This window comes from Hyperolius riggenbachi, chromosome 2 (assembly GCF_040937935.1).
Source record: "Hyperolius riggenbachi isolate aHypRig1 chromosome 2, aHypRig1.pri, whole genome shotgun sequence".
NCBI classification, from domain to species: domain Eukaryota; kingdom Metazoa; phylum Chordata; class Amphibia; order Anura; family Hyperoliidae; genus Hyperolius; species Hyperolius riggenbachi.
Genome location: NC_090647.1, coordinates 234,634,847 through 234,657,367, shown reverse-complemented (window position 1 = coordinate 234,657,367; position 22,521 = coordinate 234,634,847). Strand labels below are relative to the sequence as shown.

Here is a 22,521-nt window from a genome sequence, read left to right as displayed (position 1 = left end):
TCCCCTGTGTGCTGCTTATCCCCAAGGCAGATCAGCTTCAGCAACGCTTGCTGACGCATGCCAACAGCTGTGCTGCACTGCTTCCACGATCCTACTGCTGCTGGGTTAGCGTTTCCGGATGAGGTACAGCTTTGAGATGCGTTGGAGGAGAAGGAGTCAGAGAGGTAGGTGCTGCTGTTGTTATCCAGTGGGAGGGACGGCGGTGCAGCTGTTTGCGGCGTGGGCAACACCCGCGCCGTAGCAGGTGAGGAATCGCTGCCAGGCTCCACAAGGTTCACCCAGTGCGCGGTAAGGGAGATGTATCGACCCTGTCCGAACGCACTCGTCCAAGTGTCAGTGGTGAGGTGAACCTTGCAGGCAACGGCATTCTTCAAGCTTCGGGTTATTTTGCTGACCACGTGCTCATGCAACTCAGGCACTGCAGAGTGCGCAAAGTGGTAGTGGCTGGGAACCACGTAACGTGGGATGGCCACTGACATCATGCCCTTGAAGCTGTTTGTCTCCACCACTCGATATGGCAGCATTTCGCAGGCCAGAAGCTTGGCTATGCTGGCTGTTACTGCCACGGCCCAGGGGTCATTTGCTGGCAATTTCCTCTTGCGCTCAAACATCTCCGACACAGACAACTGAACCGTAGCGCTGCACACGGAAGGGCTGTTGGTTGTTGTGTTTGATGAACACTGGGAGACCTCAAGAGCACTACTCCGGAAAGTGACAGTGTCAGCGTCGTCTGATGTTTGTGAATGTTGTGAACCACGCAATGGCTGGGCTACTGCTGCTGCTGAGGCGGGTCTGGTGGTGAGTCTGGTGAACCCAAGGGAGGCAGTGTTGCTGGTACCCTGTCCTGCCGCGTTTGCCCACAGAGTGGGATGTTTGGATAGCATGTGGCGGCTCATGCTGGTGGTGGAGAGGTTGTTAATACTTTTCCCCCTGCTCAGGCGGGTCTTGCACACCTTGCAAATCGCCATGGTAAGATCCTCAGTGCAGTCTTCAAAGAAAGCCCAGACTTTGGAGCACCTGCCTCCTTGCTGGCGATTTCTGTTTGCTCCTCTTTTGCCTCTCACTTGAACTTCCATGCTTGTGGTGCCTGAAATTGCGCGCCGCCTACCTTGTGGCACAAGGCGAACTCGTGCAGCAGTGGGTTCTTCAACAGACTCATCTGTGCTGCTGCTACGACGGCGATGTTCTCGTTCACAAACAAAATCTGGGTCTATGTCCACATTGTCCATACCCTCCTCTTCCATCTCCTCAAACTCGTCATATGTCATTGTGGGGGGCCGCCGCCGTGGAGTAGAGCTCCCCAGAACAACCTCTGCGCAGCTCACTCCAACGTCGTCTTCCAGATCTTGTCGGCCGACCTCCTGCAATTGCAACCCCTCCTGCCCAACTTGCTCTGGGATTTGGGTTTCCGAGTCCTCCTCGGACTCGCCTTGTATTTCAGTGCGCGGTGCATTTCCCACAGTTAATGGTTGTGAATCCGGGCACAACATTTCTGGCTGTTCCTCCATTGACCTTTGAAAGGTGGAAGTTTGTTGGGCTGGGAATAGCTCCTGTGAATACCCCATTGTGTCCTGAGGTAATTCATCAGACTGGTTATCTGGCAGTTGTGTGCGTGGTGTCGCTGCCGGTTGTGTCAGCTTTGTGCCCACTGGCTCCTTGTAACTGGCTGAGGACTCGGACCTCGTGCGTGATGTGCTGGTGCTGCTTAACCCACTGCTGGACGCTTGAGAGGTAATCCAAGTAATTATCTGGTCCTGTTCTTTTGGATCTGTGAGGGTTGTTGTCCTGGACAACATGGGCGGTATTGAGTGGGTTTTCTTGGGTGCTCCCCTGTGGCCTGTACGTGAACCGTCAGGGGAAACACCTCTTCCCTTGCCCCTTCCTCTTTCACCGGATTTCTTCCTCATTTCACTTATCCTTACAGTACACGCTGACTGGCAGCAGTACAGTGGCAGTACAGAAATGCTATACAGTACCACTATTCCCAGCAGCGACACAGAGCACAATGCTTTACAGTGGCGGGTGAGCGGTGTACCACTATTCCCAGCAGCGACACAGAGCACAATGCTATACAGTGGCAGGTGAGCGGTGTACTACTGTTCCCAGGCCCAGCAGACACAGAGTGGAAGTAAACACAATGCTATATAGTCTGGCTGAGCGGTGTACACAGAGTGGCAGTACACACAATGTATAAAGTCTGGCTGAGCGGTGTACACAGAGTGGCAGTACACACAATGCTATATAGTCTGGCTGAGCCGTGTACACAGAGTGTCAGTAAACAATGCTATATATAGCGTGCCTGAGCGAGGTACACAGTGGCAGTACACACAATGCTATATAGTCTGGCTGAGCGGTGTACACACAGTGTCAGTAAACAATGGTATATAGTCTGGCTGAGCGGTGTACACAGAGTGTCAGTAAACAATGGTATATAGTCTGGCTGAGTGGTGTACACAGAGTGGCAGTAAACAATGGTATATAGTCTGGCTGAGCGGTGTACACAGAGTGGCAGTACACACAATGCTATATAGTCTGGCTGAGCGGTGTACACAGAGTGGCAGTACACACAATGCTATATAGTCTGGCTGAGCGGTGTACACAGAGTGGCAGTACACACAATGCTATATAGTCTGGCTGAGCGGTGTACACAGAGTGGCAGTACACACAATGCTATATAGTCTGGCTGAGCGGTGTACACAGAGTGGCAGTACACACAATGATATATAGTCTGGCTGAGCCGTGTACACAGAGTGGCAGTACACACAATGCTATATAGTCTGGCTGAGCCGTGTACACAGAGTGTCAGTAAACAATGGTATATAGTCTGGCTGAGCAGTGTACACAGAGTGTCAGTAAACAATGGTATATAGTCTGGCTGAGCGGTGTACACAGAGTGGCAGTACACACAATGCTATATAGTCTGGCTGAGCGGTGTACACAGAGTGGCAGTACACACAATGCTATATAGTCTGGCTGAGCGGTGTACATAGAGTGGCAGTACACACAATGCTATATAGTCTGGCTGAGCAGTGTACACAGAGTGGCAGTACACACAATGATATATAGTCTGGCTGAGCCGTGTACACAGAGTGGCAGTACACACAATGCTATATAGTCTGGCTGAGCCGTGTACACAGAGTGTCAGTAAACAATGCTATATATAGCGTGGCTGAGCGAGGTACACAGTGGCAGTACACACAATGCTATATAGTCAGGCTGAGCCGTGTACACAGAGTGTCAGTAAACAATGGTATATAGTCTGGCTGTGCGGTGTACACAGAGTGTCAGTAAACAATGGTATATAGTCTGGCTGAGCGGTGTACACAGAGTGGCAGTAAACACAATGCTATATATAGCGTGGCTGAGCGAGGTGCACAGTGGCAGTACACACAATGCTATATAGTCAGGCTAAGCTGTGTACACAGAGTGTCAGAAAACACAATGCTATATATAGCGTGGCTGAGCGAGGTGCACAGTGGCAGTACACACAATGCTATATAGTCAGGCTGAGCCGTGTACACAGAGTGTCAGTAAACAATGGTATATAGTCTGGCTGAGCGGTGTACACAGAGTGTCAGTAAACAATGGTATATAGTCTGGCTGAGCGGTGTACACAGAGTGGCAGTAAACACAATGCTATATATAGCGTGGCTGAGCGAGGTGCACAGTGGCAGTACACACAATGCTATATAGTCAGGCTAAGCCGTGTACACAGAGTGTCAGAAAACACAATGCTATATATAGCGTGGCTGAGCGAGGTGCACAGTGGCAGTACACACAATGCTATATAGTCAGGCTGAGCCGTGTACACAGAGTGTCAGTAAACAATGGTATATAGTCTGGCTGAGCGGTGAACACAGAGTGGCAGTAAACACAATGCTATATATAGCGTGGCTGAGCGAGGTGCACAGTGGCAGTACACACAATGCTATATAGTCAGGCTAAGCCGTGTACACAGAGTGTCAGAAAACACAATGCTATATATAGCGTGGCTGAGCGAGGTGCACAGTGGCAGTATACACAATGCTATGTAGTCTGGCTGAGCTGTGTACACAGAGTGGCAGTAAACACAATGCTATATATAGCGTGGCTGAGCGAGGTACACAGTGGCAGTACACACAATGCTATATAGTCAGGCTAAGCCGTGTACACAGAGTGTCAGAAAACACAATGCTATATATAGCGTGGCTGAGTGAGGTACACAGTGGCAGTAAACAATGCTATATATAGTGTGGCTGAGCGAGCGGTGTACTACTGTTCCCAGCAGTGACACACAATGACTGGGGGGGACCCTGGCTAGCGTGGCTGGAGAGCGAACTACCCTGCCTGCCTACCCAAAGCTAAACCCACAGAGAAATGGCGGAGATATGACGTGGTTTGGGTATTTATTTACCCGAACCACGTGACCGTTCGGCCAATCAGAGCGCGTTCGGGCCCGAACCACGTGACCCGTTCGGCCAATCACAGCGCTAGCCGAACGTTCGGGGAACGTTCGGCCATGCGCTCTTAGTTCGGCCATGTGGCCGAACGGTTTGGCCGAGCACCGTCAGGTGTTCGGCCGAACTCGAACATCACCCGAACAGGGTGATGTTCTGCAGAACCCGAACAGTGGCGAACACTGTTCGCCCAACACTAGATACAGGTGAAACTCAAAAAAATTAGAGTATCGTGCAAAAGTCTATTTATTTCAGTAATTCAACTTAAATGAAACCGGTGAAACTAATACATGAAATAGACTCCTTACATACAAATTGAGATATTTCAAGCCTTTATTTGCTATAATTGTGATGATGATTATGGCTTACAGCTTATCAGAACACTAAAATCAAAATCTCAGACCATTAGAATATTGTGAAAATGTTAAATATTCTAGACTCAAAGGCCCATATGCAATTCACTTTTTCACCTGAGTTTTCTCCTAGGAGATAATTTTTCAACTTCAATTGAAAATAACTTTCCAGCACTTTTCAACTAAAAAAGTACCAAAAAGTTGGAGAAAAAGGACTATCAGAATTATTTTGTGTATTTTCTTGCTTTTTGGTAGCTTAAAGGGATACTGTAGGGGGGTCAGGGGAAAATGAGTTGAACTTACCCGGGGCTTCTAACGGTCCCCCGCAGACATCCTGTGTTGGCGCAGCCACTCACAGATGCTCTGTCCCCGCCTCCGGTTCACTTCTGGAATTTCAGACTTTAAAGTCTGAAAACCACTACGCCTGCGTTGCCGTGTCCTTGATCACACTGATGTCATCAAGAGCGCACAGCGAAGGCCCAGCATGGCCTGTGTCTGCGCAGTACACTCCTGGTGACATCAGCGGGAGCGAGGACACGGGCGTGCAGGCGCAGTGGTTTTCTGACTTTAAAGTCAGAAATTCCAGAAGTGAACTGGAGGCGGGGCCGGAGCATCGGTGAGTGGCTGCGCCAACACAGGATGTCTGCGAGGGACCATTAGAAGCCCCGGGTAAGTTCAGCTCATTTTCCCCCGACCCCCCTACAGTATCCCTTTAAAAGGCTTTTTATTGATACGTTTGAAAATATCACCTAGGAGAAAACTCAGGAGAAAAAGTTAATTGCATATGGGCCAAAGGCCCATATGCAATTCACTTTTTCACCTGAGTCTTCTCTTCGGTGATATTTTCACAACTTGTAATAAAATGCCTTTTAAGCTACCAGCAAGCAAGAAAATACTCAAAATTAATTCAATAGTACTTTTTCACCAACGTTTGGGTACTTTTTCAATTGTAAAATGCTCAAAATTTAGTTTAAAGAGAAGATCAAAATTATCTCCTTGGAGATAACTCAGGTGAAAAAATCAATTGCATATGGGCCAAAGTGTCAGACTCTAATCAGCTAATTAATCCAAGACACCTGCAAAGGGTTCCTATTGCATATATTAGTTTCCCTCTTTAAGTTGAATTACTGAAATAAAAGAACTTTTACACAATATTCAAATTTTTCGAATTTCACCTGTATACCACCAATAGAACATCAAGTGGTTAATACCATAGTCAATAAATATTTACACTTACAGAAAATTGCTTTAAAATGTTTCCTTTCCTGGCTGTTGATTATCTGCAGTTATGTATTAGTGACTCCTGTCACCCAGAGTCAAAGTCTTCATTTACGTCTTGTCACCGGCTACTTGTTGCTCTGACTTTCTCAGGCGTGAGGTGACCGTGACCCTATTCGCAGTACATGAAATCTCTTGAACTACATAATGAGATCAGTAAGAAGTAGGATAGGCCTCAGAACAGCAGATTACGGCATTCAGAAGAGGTTTCCTTTTAACAATTTAGCAGTGCCTTACAGACGTGCTGAAAAGAGGTCTCAGTCTGCCTTTATTCTAAATGACTTCACCTCTAATTAACTAATCTTTTCTTTGCCATCATCAGTTTTTATACTAAGGCCGCCTGAATGAGTATCAGTAGTCACCGAAGTTCATCCTACAAAAAGGTGTTTTCTCTGTACTACCCACTGTTTATGCAAATCAAATGGCTGAAAAAAATAACGTATTTCCCTTCTTCATTTGCAGGCTGTAAGGAGACAAAAGGTTCTCGAACAAAGTATTCAGTCTGCCCAAGAGACTGACAAAGCTATTCGCCTAATCCAGGAATCCCTTGGTGCCATAGACAGACAGTTGACGGCCTATATTTCTGACAGAATTGATGCAGCCCAAGTTCCCCAGGAAGCACAGGTAGGGTCAGGTTTAAGCCTTATAATTGATTTCTAACTCTGTTAAAAAGAAAGTTCGGATCAAAGTTAATTTTTGTCATTAAGATATAATGGAAAAGACAAAAAAAGTGTCATAATGTTTAACCTGTAATTGCAAAAGCAGCACTTTCAAAGCAGACCTTGGTTCTCAGACAATAGATCAACACATTCTGTATTGTATTTGTGCACTTGATAAGAACTGTGTCAAGAACAGCTTTGAGAAATTCAATATTCTAACTTCAGAAAACACAGCAGCTATGAAGTATCTGTGCGTTTTAACTCTGACTTGCAAAACATTTTGCTTTGGTCCAGTGACTATTGTACAGAGACTGTAAAGCTGATTACAGAACATGGCCACGTGAGTCATCCCCTGGTTGCTTAATCAGATTTGGCAATGTGTCAGCCGTGTGTGTGTGATATGACCTTGCATCCTTTGTGAATGTATGAAGTGTGATATATACAGCCAGCAAGATGCAAAGTGTTGCAAGGGCAAAAATGATGTCCAGCTTACCTATTGAAGTGATAGTTTTTAGTCATACCAAGAGAAAAAAATGAGGAACATTAGACTCGATCCAATTCACTTTTTCTCTTAAGTTTTCTCCTAAGTGATATTTCACACCTTACCAGTAAAATGCCTTTTAAGCCTCCAGCAAACAAGAACATATTCGGAATGATTTTGACAGTACTTTTTCACTTACTTTTTTGGTACTTTTTCAACTGTAGAGTGCTGAAAAATTATTTTTAACAGAAGATGAAATATATCTCTCAAGACAAAACTTAGAAGAAAAAGTTAATTGTATTGGACCCAATGGCCCATATGCAATTACATTTTTCACCTGAGTTTTCTCCTATGAGAAAATATTTAATCTTTGATTTAAAATAACTTTCCAGTACTTTTCAACTAAAAAAGTACCAAAAAGTAGGTGAAAAAGTACTATTAAAATTATTTTTAGTATTTGTTTGCTTGCTGGTGGCGTAAAAGGTATTTTATTGACAAGTTTAAAAATATCACCTAGGAGAAAACTGAGGAGAAAAGGGGAATTGCATATGGGCCATTATGGCATTGTGCAACAGTGAACTAAAATTATTGTTATGCTTTTTCTCTGCTTGAGCGGAATAAAAAGTAATAAGATATCATTTTTTATTGAACTAGTGGTGGAAAAGCTTTCAAGTGCTCCTGAAATGTAATCAAATTAAATGTGCCTCCGAGAGCTTAATAAAAGTTTTCTTAAAGTGTACCAGAGATGGAAAAAAAAGTATTTATACATACCTGTGGCTTCCTCTGCCTACATTCGGTTTTGACACCCGGTCACTTTGGAGCAGGGTGAGCCGGATGAGGGCTCACCCCGCTGCTTCTGAAATTGGGTGGTATCAATTACTATTCCACCTCAGAGTCATAGCAATTCGGAGGGATAAGTAATTAGGGGTTCGACAATCAGCGGCACCAGGATTACATCGCTGCATGGTCACAGACATAACATTATGCCGTGCGTGTGCAGTATGTGGTGATTGACGGTTATACCTGCATGGCCTGAGGAGGACAGCGAGAGAGCTAACAGCCTGAAGGAGGCTGGAGGAAGTCCCAGGTATGTATGAATACTTTTTTTTAGTCTCAGGGTTCCTTTAAACCACTATATAGTCAGTACTATTATCATGCCCACCATAAAAATAATCTCTCCAACCTTAATGCTGGGCTGGAAGTTAGACTTTGCTTAGAAAGCACAGACTCTCCCCTACCACCCTCTGCCCATACAGTGATATTGCTCCCTGTCCACCTTCCCAAAGACAGAATGGGACACTGTGCTGTGGGATGCCACACTGCATAGGTGGAGATGAGATGGGCAGGGTCCAGTTTTTTCAGAGGCAAAACAAATTTCTTGTTCAACAGTCAATTTAAAGAGGGACTTTAATGGTGGACCCTATGCCATTAAACATATAGTTGTTTAACTACTTGCCGACTGCTCCACGCCAATTGGCGTGCGTGGGGCGGCAGCTCCAGGAGCACTCCACACCGATTGGCGTGAATGGCCTGGAATGGGGATTGCAGGGAAGCATGCCCATCCACGCTCTAATGACGGAGCTCCGCTCCACCCTCAGCCTTCCAGTGGCGATCACCACTCGGAGACTGTTAGACTGCGAAATAACGCTGTCTAATAACTATGTACAGCTCTGCGATCTAAGGCAGTACTGTACTGGGGACAGCCGTATGACATAACTGTCCCCCTGGGAGGTAAAATTGTGATCCACTGTCATAGGCTGAAGCCTATGACAGCCGATCACACTGATTGGCTGGCAGGGAGGGGGGGGGGGGGGGTTTAAAAAATAAATAAATATTTATAAAAAAAAAAAATAAACACTGGGGGAACAATCAGACCCCACCAGTAGAAAGCTCTGTTGGTGGGGAGAAAAGGGGGGGGGGTGTCACTTGTGTGCTAAGTTGGACAGCCCTGCAGTGCGACATTAAAGCTGCAGTGGCCTTTTTCTGTAAAAATGGCCTGGTCACTAGGGGGTTTAACACCACAGTAGTTAAGAGGCCTTTTGTAAGCTAATAGCTAGTTCAAGAATATGAATTACACTTTATGTACACTTTAAATGCTATCCATTACTAATTCATTAATGAAGGCATTGATACATAAGAAATGCAAGTATACTTCAAATTTAGTTAAGGGCCTGTTCAGATGGGCTTTCAGTGGCGGTGCATTTAGCTGATGCTAAACGCTTCTCTACAAATAAGCAGAGAAGTGTTTGGCATCAGTTCCCATCATTCAGTAAACGCATCATGTTTTGGCCAGGGATGAGCTCCGGATAAAAATCGGAAGAAATCCGAATGAGTTTAGTTCGGATTTCATCCTCTAATTAGTGCACCTGAGCAGGTGTGTGTGTGTGTGCGCGCGGTGTGTGTGTGTGTGTGTGTGTGTGGGGGGGGTTAAACTTACCCAGCAGCCTTCTTCTTTAACCCATCCCACGGCACATCCCATGCTGCATTCCAAGCTGCAGTCACGTCACCTGACTACAAACACTTCCTTCTTCCGGGTTTAAGGAGGAAGCATAGTAGTCACGTGATGTGGCTTGGAACACAGTGTGGGATGGGTTAAAGAAGAAGGCTGCTGGGTAAGTTTAACCCCCCCCCCTGCACACCTCCACTCAGGTGCACTAATTAGAGAATGAAATCCGAATTAAACTCATTCAGATTTTATCCCTGGTTTTGGCCCCATATGGGGACATGGAAGCACCACATTTAGCCGATCCTGGACACTACTACTACATCTAAAAAACGCTACTACATCTACTACATCTAAAAAGCGCAATCCATTCATTTGAATTGACAGTGCTTCAGTAACAAAGGCCACAACCGACGTGTTTAAAGGTCAACTGTAGTGAGAAGTATCTGGAGGCTGCCATGTTTATTTCCTTTTAAGCAATACCTGTTGCCTGGCAGCCCTGCTGAGCTATTTGGCTGCACTAGTGTCTGAATCACATCAGAAACAAGCATGCAGCTAATCTTGTCAGAACTAACAATATTGTTAGAAACACCTGATCTGCTGCATGCTTGTTCAGGGGCTATGGCTAGAAGTATTAGAGGCATAAGATCAACTGGCCAGCCAGGCATCTGGTATTGCTTAAAATGAAATAAATATGTCAGCGTCAATATACCTTTCACTTCAGGTGTCTCTTTACGCCCGTGTGAACTGAGCTTTAAGATCAGCAGACAGACTCATCACAGTGCTGATCTACATTGAATTTTGAGTAGAGACAACTGTAATTGATGTAGTGTTTTTATACTGTAGGCAACCACTCCAGCCAGGTGTTCTTCAATTTTCTTATGGTGGACACAATTAAAAGTGTGTGATATTATTACTACTGATTAGAGATGGCCCGAACCTCCGATTTTTGGTTTGTGAACCTTCGCCGAACGTTCGATTTGCGCAAACTTTCGTGAACCACAATAGACTTCACTGGGGAGGCGAACTTTGAAAACTAGAAAAATTTATGCTGGCCACAAAAGTGATGGAAAAGATGTTTCAAGGGGTCTAACATCTGGAGGGGGGCATGGTGGAGTTGGATACACGCCTAAAGTCCCGGGGAGAAATCTGGATTTGATGCAAAGCAGCGCTTTAAGGGCAGAAATCACATTGAATGCTAAATTGCAGGCCTAAAGTGCTCTAAAACATCTTGCATGTGTATACATCATTCAGGGAGTGTAATTAGAGTACTGCTGCTTCACACTGACACACCAAACTCACTGTGTAATGCACCACAAAAAACTGTTTGTGTAGTGACGGTCGTGCTGGACTGGTGCACACCATGGCGAAAGTGCAGGCCGTGGTGGTTTTCAAGCCCATATGGTTGCCGGGCTGTGGTAGCTCAATGATAGAGCAACAGTGACTGTCCAGCTGATCAAATTTGGTCTGTCCACAATGAAGCAATGACCTTATTATCTTCAATGTGCCCCCCCCCCCCTTAAGGCATATAGCCGGCGGTCATTTCTTCATTGTGATATGCCAGCCCCTTCACCACAGCAATGTAATGATCACGAAGGGAAATTGACACATGTACATGCCTTTTGTTTTGTTGTTGCAGCTGCAGTGCAGGCAGAAAAATTAGGCAGGCATGTACACACACCAGAAAAATTAGTATAGCGGCCGCTGCTAGCAGCAGCCTTAAAAATTCAGGAATCCACCTGGAGTCCTGGTCCGTGTTGGTGGTGGCGGAGAAGGCAGTCAACCGGCCTGCGGGCAGAGATGCTGTGTTGGGACTGACTTAGTCTTTGGGCAGGCAGTCACACGGCGTGCAGGCAGAGATGCTGTGTGTGGGGACTGACTTAGTCTTCGGGCAGGCCTGAGCATGTTTTGCAGACCAGGCATCCATGGTCAGCTGGACCCTTGACCCAACGCTGTGTGCCAGAGATCTCACCACTTGCCTCTCAACATCACAGTACAGTTTAGGTATTACTTTTTTTGAGAACAAATTGCGGCCTGGTATCTTCCACTGAGGTGTGTGGCTTTGCTTTTGTGTGCTGCTTTTCCTCAGGTGGTCATCCCATTGCAGTTTGTGCTTTGTAATCATTTGCCTTCGTAAGGTAGTTGGCCCTACGCGGGTCTTGGTCTTTCCACGGCTCAATTTTCGGTGGCAGAGAGTACAGATGGCATTGCTCTCATCTGAGGCAGACACACAAAACAATTTCCACACCGCTGAGCCCTGGAGTGATGGCACTTTGGTGGTGGCGGCTGACTGAGTGTTAAGTGGGGTGCCAGAATCAGAGCAGGAGGAGGAAGATATGTCATGGTTCCGTGCGGAAGCTGAGAAAGATGAAGTGTTCTGTGTTAAATAGTCAACTACGTCCTTACAATATTGGGGGTTGATGGCACTTGCCTTCTTCTGAACACTGTACTTTGGTCGAGGGCCGCACGAAATTACAACAGCGTGACCTCAAACAGACCTGCCAGGTGGCCTGCCTCTGCCTTTTTGTTTTGTCCATATTGGGGGGGATGAAGTGAAAGGTATGTACTGACTTGACTAATACAATGTGCAGTCACACAGGTGCAGTTAACAGGTATGCACGGAGTGGTATATCACACTGCGTGCACTCACGTAGGTAGGTGGGTGCACTGAACACAACAGGTAGGTATATGAAGTGATGAGGTGGGTGCACTGAACACAACAGGTAGGTATATGCAGTGATGGGTATTACAATGTGCACCTGTCACACACAGACAGGTACCGAACAGGCACAGTGACACTGTGTGCACTCACATCGGTAGGTGGGTGCACTGTGAACAACAGGTAGGTAGGTATAGGCAGTACTGGGTATTACAATGTGCACCTGTCACACACACAGGTAGTGACTGAATGTGCTGGGCTTGGCAGTGGCACATACAGTATAAATTATCAAGGCCGTCTATGCAACACAAGTGTCAGTGGGACACACAGAAAAAAAATAGATCACAAGAACAAGATTAGCTCTCAAAAGAGCTGTTGTGGGGTGCTTTTTTTAGCAATAAGAATCAGCAAGGAGCAAGCTAAGAAGCCTACAAGAGCCTAAATAATCTTTCCCTATGAGAGTCTGGAGCAGCAGCAGCTGTCCCATCTCTATTTACTGCAGGCACACGAGTGAGTAAAATGGCCGGTGCTGCCTGCCTTTTATAAGTGGGCAGTGGCTCCAGGAGGGAGTGTAGCCTGTTTGGTTACAATGTGGCTGCTGACTGTGATGTAGAGGGTCAAAGTTGACCCTCATGATGCACTATGGGGGTGAACCGAACTGCAGGAAAAGTTTGCGTTTGATCGTGAACGCGAACCACCAAAATTTGCCGGGAACCGTTCGCCGGCGAACTGTTCGGGCCATCTGTACCACTGATCAGGCAGCAACATTGGGCTGAATTGCGTAGTCCTACACATACTTATAAATACACTTTAAAAGTAGGATGGTTTCTTTTTTATGGTAATACTTGACTGTATTCCTAACAAGAAAAAAAATAAGGTATTTAATGTAATTCAACCAGGGTAGCATTAAGACTTACACTTTTGTAAATGCCTCCTTTAATTCTGGCATATGCAGAATATATAGATATGTTGCTAACAAGTTCACAGTTTCTATTATCACTGAATTTAAATGCTTGCAGCCACACTGAAATCCTAAACTTCACTGAAAGAAATCATAAGCCCATTATCTAGAAGCAAGGTATCTTATCTTTCATACTTCATATTTATTGTGAATATAGATGACTCATTTTTATGCGCATACATTGAGAACTGAATTACATCTTTAAAGAGCAAATCCACACTGATTCTAACATTATCTGTGCATCTTTAGGACATAGCATGTACGAGCATAGGAGATCCCTGAGTACGGATGGGGTTTGCAAACAAGATTATATTCCAAGTGATCACTTGAAATAAGGAAATTTAAAACACTTTTTTTTGGACAGTGGGGAGAGATGGCAGTGCTTTCCAAAGCAGGCTGCATCTGAATGACTACCAGCATAGGTGTGCAGAGCCCAATTATATAGGCAGGGTACACATCTTGCATTCAAAACAGATGCACCAAATTAATATTCATGTAAGATGTTCGATTCCAAAACAGTTAGAATGCAAAGTATTCCATACTGGAGCCTTCTACCGCAATGAGGCCATTCTTTTGGAAGGTACCCTAGCCTCTAACTAAATAAAAAATAAAAAATTGTAAACTTACCTTATGGCTAGCTGCTCCAATTTGCATTCTGCTGCTATCAGAGGTTAAGGCTTTACGGTCTAATTGCAGCATCTATTTTGACTACAAGGCGTGTATGTTGACTCTCTAGGTGGCTTTGCATGCCTTTGTGGGTATTCATTCAGATGTGGCCTGGTCTTGAGGTGCGCTGCCATTTCTCCCCTGTTGTCGACAAGAAATGTGTTGAGCTGAGTACGGGGTTTAGGGACAGTCAAAAACTTTTCAACCTAATGCTAGGTACACACGATTATTTCCAATACGTCCAATCTGATTTCTGATCGATTTTCCGTTCAGTTCTTTGAAAAATCATTTGAAAAAAATCATGTTGGAAATAAAGACATGTTGGAAATAATCGATTTGACAGTAAATCTGTCAGAAAATTGCATTGTGCGTACCTAGCATAATGGTGGGAATACAACATGATTTCTTTTTGGCAGATAGATGGCTCAATAGATAAAATTGATCGGTCAGTAAATCTGCCAAAAAAACACCTCATTGTGTATTCCCAGCATTATACCTTATTTAGCTGTGGACATGCAGTCATTAGAAGAACAATGATGAATGAGCAGGAAAAGTTTTTCATTTTCTACGGACCTTGCAAGCAGCCTCTGCTCTGGATCATGCTGTGTACATTTGCCAGATGCCACCATCTAATTGCCCTATAATTGCAGCCGCCTTGAAGCCCGTGATTCACATTGCTACATACAAGAACCTTCCCTTGACACTGCTAGATAACAAGAGCAAGGACGAAGCAGGGGTACTATAATGAGAGCAATGTGAGAGAAGTGTACTGGAACAGAGGGCACCATGAAAGGGTCACTATAACAGCAGGATTACAAAAGTGGGGCACTATAACAGAGGGGCATTGTACCAGAGGGGCATTGAAATAACAGGAGTACTTTAAGAGAAGGTCAGTATATCACTGGGCCCTCCTGTGAAACTTTGGATGGGGCCCCCTCCCCCCTCACTTTCTGCACAGGTAAACTGAGAACCAGTGTTTTCAGTTGGCTAGTGCACACTTGAATGTGTTTTCTCCATGCAAATGAAAACAAACCGCAGTCAAGCACTGCACACATTTTCTCTATCAATTGCAATGGCTTCTGTGATAAACCATGCATGTTTTCACACATACAGACACACCTGGTGCACAGAAAACACATACAGAAAACCGCCAGATGAGTGTGCTCTTAGCCTCATCTTATTACACTCACTCTGCCCATCTCTGAAGCAGATCTGGCTCTGCAGACTCATCAAGCATCACTACAATACACAGCGCTTGGGGGGGGGGGGGTAGGGGGCTGGGTGCAGGACCCTGTACATAAGACCCTGCTGAGCACTGAATATGACTGTCTGCAAAGCGTTGAATTATTCCTTATTAGTGGCTAAGCAGATGCAGTCATTAGAACAATTGTGTTCAATTGCCCCCCCACTGTGCCCCCTGCTGCGTCTGGGCCCCCTGTGGCTGCATCCCTTGCAGTGTCTATTGTTACACCCCTGAACAGAGGGGCACTGTAGCAGAGTATCCAAGCATGCAAAGATCTGGGACTCCACCTTGATTTGTTACAGCAAGCTGCTATTTTTTTGTGCAAATATTACAGCATAAAGCACAACATTCCAATAAACAGACCTTTTCAAGTGCTTGAATAAATATCTGTTGACTTAAAGGGAACCCGAGGTGGGAGTGATACGGAGGCTGCCATATTTATTTCCTTGTAAACAATGTCAGTTGTCTGCCAGTTCTGCTGATCTGGCATTATGTAGTGTATGAGTCAAAACCCTGCAACAAGCATATAGCTAATTAAGTAAGGGAAAAAAAAATCAGCTGAATTAGAGACTGAGTACCTGATCTGCATATGCTTGTTCAGGGTCTACGGCTAAAGTATTAGAAACACAGGATAAGCAGAATTGCCAGGCAACTGGTATTCTTTAAAAGGAAATAAATATGGCAGCCTCCATATCACTCTCACCTCGGTTTCCCTTTAAAGAAAATCTGTACTGTCCGATTTGTACAATAAAAAACATAGCAATCGAGTCACTGTGATCTCCTAGATCCCTTTTTGCCATTTCGGCCACACTCCGCTGCTATCCTGGCTTTTAATCGCCAGTTGTAGGCAGTGTTTAAAAAACAAAAAACATGGCCGCTAACCAGGAAGTGATGTTTGTGTATGTGAGTGTATATATATATATATATATATATATATATATATATATATATATATATATATATGTTACAGTATACTACAAGTTTTTATTATCTGCACTCCAGTCAGGGATTCTCACAGTTTCTCAGCATGGGCAGCTTCTTTCCCCCTCAGACAAGCTGAAATTGAGAGCAGAGACCTGTCTGTGAGGGATCAACAAAACACACACACAGAGCCTGCAGGCATGGAGGGGGGGTGCATAACTTCTCCCTATCACAGCAGAGGCAGTGCATTCCTCTCTGGGTCGACAAAGCTTGGCAAATAAAAGAAGATTAGATATATTACAGAGACAGTGCATCTAGAAAAGGTCGCATTAAGCCAGACCACACTAGAACAGGTATAGGAGCTTATAGGATAGAGGAAACAAGGCTGAAAAGTTTGTTACAGAGTCTCTTTAACCACTTAAACCCCCGCGGTACGAATTTCTCCGTCCCTTTTTTCCCCACTAAAAAACCAGGGACGGAGAAATCCGTACCTTCCGCGCTACCGCCGCTGTCCGCGCTACCGCCGCTCATGCGCGCGCACCCGCCGCTCGTGCACGCCGCCGCCTGCTCGCATGGAGATCAATGAACGGGAAAATCCATTCCCGTTCGTTGATCTAAGCCCCCGCAATGATCGCGCTGCTTCTATTAGAAACAGCGCGATCATTGTGATTCTCCAGCCTCCTACTGCTTCCTGAGCGTCCGGAAGGACACTTACAGGTCGCATGTAAACAAACACACTGTGGCCATCTTGTGGCCAAATAGTAAACTACACCCTACAAGCATTTTACATAAACAAACATTACATTTATATAATAAATTAACTCATTACCTCCCACACTCCCCAATTTTTTTATTTTTTTTTTGTAATTAAAAAAAAAAAATACAATAAAAAAAAAAAACATAAATAGTTACCTTAGGGACTGAACTTTTTAAATATTTATGTCAAGAGGGTATAACACTGTTACTTTATAAACTGCGGGCTTGTAATTAGGGATGGATGCAAAACTGAAAAAAATGCACCTTTATTTCCAAATAAAATATTGTCGCCAAACATTGTGATAGGGACATAATTTAAATGGTTTTATAACCGGGACAAATGGTTAAATACATTTCATGGGTTTTAATTACAGTAGCATGCTTTATTTAAAAACTTTAATGGCCGAAAACTGAAAAGTAATAATTTTTTCCCACATTTTTTCCTATTTTCCCATTAAAACACATTTAGAATAAAATAATTATTGGCATAATGTCCCACCTAAAGAAAGCCTAATTGGTGGCGAAAAAAACAAGATATAGTTCATTTTATTGGGATAAGTAATACTAAAGTTATAGACGAATTAATGGAAGGAGCGCTGAAAGGTGAAAATTGCTCTGGTGTTCAAGGGGTAAAACCCCTCAGGGGTGAAGTGGTTAAACATTGTGCTTTAAACGTTTATATTTGCTCAATACATTAATAACTTACTGCTAGAAATCCAGGTGGAGACCCAGATCTTTGCTTGCTTGAAGGGAATGTGTTCCTCTGGTCAAGGCTTTCTGGTTTTGTCTCTCTAATATACATATGAGGGGTTGAGGAGCCTAGCTCTACTATTGGAATGCACTATAGCACAGGAACACTGTAACAGAAGAGCACTGTGGCAAGACCAGTGTAAATCAGGGACACTGTAATGGGGCGTTATGACAAGATCAATGTAAAAATGAGGCACTATGTACTCATATACTTTTCTGAAATATTCATTATCGTGAAATACTCACAATCTGCTCAGACTACATCAGTGGCGTACCTAGGGAATTTGACACCCGGTGCTGATTGTTTATAGTCTGCTCACTAAAGAAGTCGCTTGTCGGCACCAGTATCACTGGCTTCTGTGACAGCAGACTGCTCTGCAATACATTCAGGCCCGGATTTACATCATAGGAGCCTATAGGCACAGATGTACTGGCACACTAGACTTCACCCTCCATGAATCTACAAACCCCGCCAAACCGCACCACAAGTGTGCTGGCTGGCCCAGCTGTCACTTCTTCTTTACTTCCCTTGCCTGTCATAGGTAGCTAAAGGTGTCCCTTAGCATTAGGTAGCCAGAGGTACCCTCAGTATTAGGTAGCTACAGGTGCCCCAGACTGAAGGGAGATCTCATCAGTGGAATGCCGAGAGCTGGGTGAGTGACCTCATTCACAATCAACTCGAGACTCTGCATAAGGAAGGAGGGAGGCAATAGGGGAGGGGATTGAGCTGCCTTTGCATCATCAGGCGCCTGTAGGCACGTGCCTTATGGTAAATCCTGCCCTGCCTGCATTATTGATTACTCTGATCAGGATAAATAATTAATAGTCTATGGCACTCTGGTATTACAGCAGCCAGTGCACATGGCTACTAGTGATAGTCAACTTCTGAAGCACTAAATACATCCTGCCAGCTCTCCCTGCTAATGTCCCAGCTGCGGCACAGCAATTATTCTCTCTACTCACCCTGCCGCTCTACACATTCACTCACTGCAGGCTGTGTGTGGAGAGCGAGGAGACACATTGCCAACGGTACAGGAAGGGTGCTACATTAAGTGCAGGAAGTAGTACAGTCCCCAGCACTGCCGGCTGCTGCTATTTTCCTGAATATTGCTCAAACTATGAAAAAAGGTCCCAGGTGGAAGAACACAGTGACTGAGCCCCACAGCGGCACCCCTAGCCATGGCTACACCCGGTGCTGGGAGCACCTGAAGCCCTATGGTAGGTACGCCACTGGACTACATTAGGCTACACCTGCCAGCACCATGCATGCCACACGTGCTTCCTTCTTTTTCCATGGTGTTAGCACAGCACTAATGCTATCCTTATGACTTTGTCCAACTTTGTCCAAGAGGAAAGTGCAGATTTTTTTCTTTTCACAATGAGGGCTGTTTAGCCTAGGGAAAAGACTCTGTGATTTGCAGAGTGTAAGAAAAGAAGAAGAAAAAAACAAAAAAAAAACACCACTCATAAAGCATTATGCTTCGAAGAACACAAGGAAGGTGTTGTTATACATTTTTTTATACAGCAATAATTTATAGAGTAAATAATTACAAAACTAGACATATTTTTTGAGCCAATACAATGGTAAGCTTATTGTTCTGATTGAAGTGTATGTTGAGTTACTTATGTATCTACTGTATGCTCCCACTACTGTCTGTTTCGTACATTTCTCTGTACAGGGCCAGAGCTACAGAAGACGTTGACGCTATACAAATAATGAAAAAAAAATTATAGTGATCTTTTCTAAATGATGAGTTTCGAACATTTGAACAGGGACACAATTTCTGTTCTTGATATAGACACTGTTCTACCTGCATACACCACTGCCTACACCACTTCAGCTGCAGCTTCTTGATCGGGAACTACTAGGTTGATAGAGTAACTTTCCTGGTCTTCCTAGGTCAGTGAAGATTTGCATTTTAGGAGAATTTTCTTCTCATCTGAACCCTTTATGACTTAATTCGTTCTAACTACATCTAACTAAATTTTCTTGCATATGCACAAATACTCAAAGATCTATAATATCTGCAATATATCACTTTATTTCTAAACAGAGTAATCTTTCTTAACGAGGATGAGTTATGCTGCCTAATGTGGAAGTTACAACGTGTTTGCTTTCCAATAAGATGAAGTGAATTTGATGGGTTTCTTACACCATCATGTGGCCATATGACTGTACTGCTTTCACTGAAAATAATTCAGAAAGTGATGAACCATAGTAACTACTAGCTGATACTTGTGCATTTATACCACATACAGTTGTGATTAATGTGATTTAATTTCCCCAGTTTCATGTTCTTTGATCTTATGTTGCTGTGATGCCCTTTGTCTATTGGTCCTCACATTTATTGACATATTGACTTATCAAATATCCTTCCCAGATACAGTGTATGGAACCAGTTTTTGTGTTAATTCACGCAAACATTTATCCTGACTTTTTGTGCCCTATGTGAGTTGCACTTTATCTTTTCTACTGCCCAACAAGCACATACACAAACCCTTTACCCTCAAGTAACCCAACCTTCATCAAACCTAACCTTTACCCTTTGGCTAGGTGTCTGTTTCACAACACACACTTTATAATGAGTGTGAACTGCAATAGTGACTGGATAAACATTAGACTTTAATACAAAGCCTGCATGCAGAGAGTGAGGGCCCGTTCTTACTAGGGCGATTATCGGGCAATTCCTGCTATCACTTTTTAAAGCGCTAGTGCTATTCTAACCCTATGGCATTGATCTCACTGCCGTGATTGGCGCTGATTGCGGGTGATTAGCAATTAGCGGCAGTCGCCTGCAACATTTTGCTGCGATTCTGGATCGATCACAAGCTACAGTGTTTAATAAATCGCTGATCGTGATCCTTTAGAATCGCAGAAGTGTACAGTGATTTTGACAGCACTAATCATGGTAAAATCACTTGCACAAAACTGTAGCCCTAAGCACTACCGTTTCGCGACTATAAGTGTGAATGGGCCCTTAGAATAACCTGATCAGTTACAACACAGTACTGTGAACAGGCACACTGAATTGTATGGGCAGTGAGTGGACATGCAGAATTATTCTGAAACACAACTGAACTGAACTAGCCCTTAAAGAGCACCTGTAACACTTCTTATAGCTACATAAGATATACTGTGCTTTATATATATAGTATGTAACACCACCATCCCAATTATGTGTAGCCTTGGTAATGATGTCATGCAGCCTTCTGCTCCAGAGCCCTCTGGGAGATCAGCAGATTAATCAATGTTACTGGCTGCTCACCGAACAGATGTGAAAAGAAAAACATCCCACAATGATTCACCTTGCCAACAGTAAAATATGCCAGCATCACTGATACATTTAAGCATTTAAATCAGAGTGAGATAATATTTTATCGTAGGCAAACATTGATTAAATACACGATTACTGAGAAAAAATAAGTACTTTTATTAATTGGGTTATTTTTAGTAAACTTATTCATTATACACGTCATATGTTCTGTTAGATTTTCTGTTATGCTACGTACACACCATACAATTTTCTGTTAGATTTTGTATGCAATTGTATGGTGTGTACCTAGATAACTGCTGAAATAGAAGTAGAGTTGAGCAAGGTAGGCCATTGGCATTGATCACTACTCATGGTTTCCCAGACTGGGGCTGCTAATGACCTGTTTATGGTTAGCTCAAGAAAAAGAGTGGTCTGAAAATGTAATTTAAATGCAATTTTTGATTTAACAAAAAAAAAAAAGAACTTACAGAGGCTGAAATGGAACTTTGTAGGGGCTAATTAGATGTGGAATCTAACAATTAATTGTTTTATTCATTAATAATAATCAGCTACAGACTAATTAATTGAAAGCTCCTAAATCGAATTAGTTGCTGAAAAGTTCCAGTTCATCTCTACAAATTGCAACTCCTGATGAGCCTGAATTTCCATTTAGTCAAATTGTAAAATGATCTGATCATCACTGATTAGAACTTGAAAGTGCAGCTAATCGTATATAAGGACATGCCCTATATTAGTGCAAAGTGCTAGTCGTATTATTTTACCCAGCCTTGTTGTAATTGCAAGCCCTTAGTAATCAGGCCTAAATCAATATAAGTAATGTGTCCTCATGTACTTCAAATGGATTTATTTAAAAAAAAAATGAAATGTAGAGTAACCAGTAAAATACATTCATATTTATTTTTATATTATTAAACATAAATAGCATGTTGTGTATTATGAGCAAAAGAGACTTACTCTGTAAAAAAAAAACCAAAATAAACAAAAAACAGCAGTATGTAAAAGGAGTAGCAAAGTAGAATATTTAATAGGCTTTTCAATAAACGCTTGTGTCCATTAGTGTTGGTGGATTGCTGCAGTGAATGGGTTTTTGGGAATTTACATTTATGTTGGAAATTACATGCTTGGTGTCTTCAAACACTTGATCCTGGTTTTGCCATTCATCTCCTAAACCACACTGCATGATGTTCGCCCATTCCACCTCCTATTCCCTGCCGAGCACCTCTCTGCCCCATCCCGTCTTTCATGCCTGTTCACTCACCCTGCGTAGGGGCCAGGTTGACATTACTGCCAGTGCAGAGGGAGCACTGCATGGGTGGTGCATAGGAGAGGAGGTTTCTGATTGGCTAAGTTGCAGTCAGATGGATCACCACAACAGAAGTACACCCATCTTGTTCACCTAGTGAACCTCACAGCAAGATGTTCACCAACCACCAGTGTCCATGTCATACTTCTACAGCAATTCCATCCTTTAATCTCTAGATTGTTGCTGCTTCCCAGTAATAATTGCATGGGCTTTAGAAATAAGGTGGAAATCAATGTTCAAAGTGACACAGTATAGTGAGTCAGGTTCTCTGTAAAGAGGGAACCGATTCTATTAAAAAAAAAATTAAAAAAAGACCCAATTATGAATAATTTAGTGA

At 43.7% G+C, this 22,521-nt stretch overlaps 1 protein-coding gene across 15 annotated transcripts in view; it reads left to right on the top strand.

Annotated features, from left to right (window-relative positions):
- The window catches only part of DMD (dystrophin), a 3,066,377-nt gene that overhangs the window by 1,317,457 nt on the left and 1,726,399 nt on the right, over positions 1–22,521 (top strand). For 14 of the 15 annotated variants that reach the window (XM_068268325.1, XM_068268327.1, XM_068268324.1 and 11 more), the window contains one exon: positions 6,530–6,691. In XM_068268325.1, coding sequence (XP_068124426.1) covers positions 6,530–6,691 — 162 coding nt within the window. Of the gene's footprint in view, positions 1–6,328; positions 6,451–6,529; positions 6,692–22,521 lie in introns of those variants that run through there. The other variant, XM_068268333.1, reaches the window with a different exon arrangement.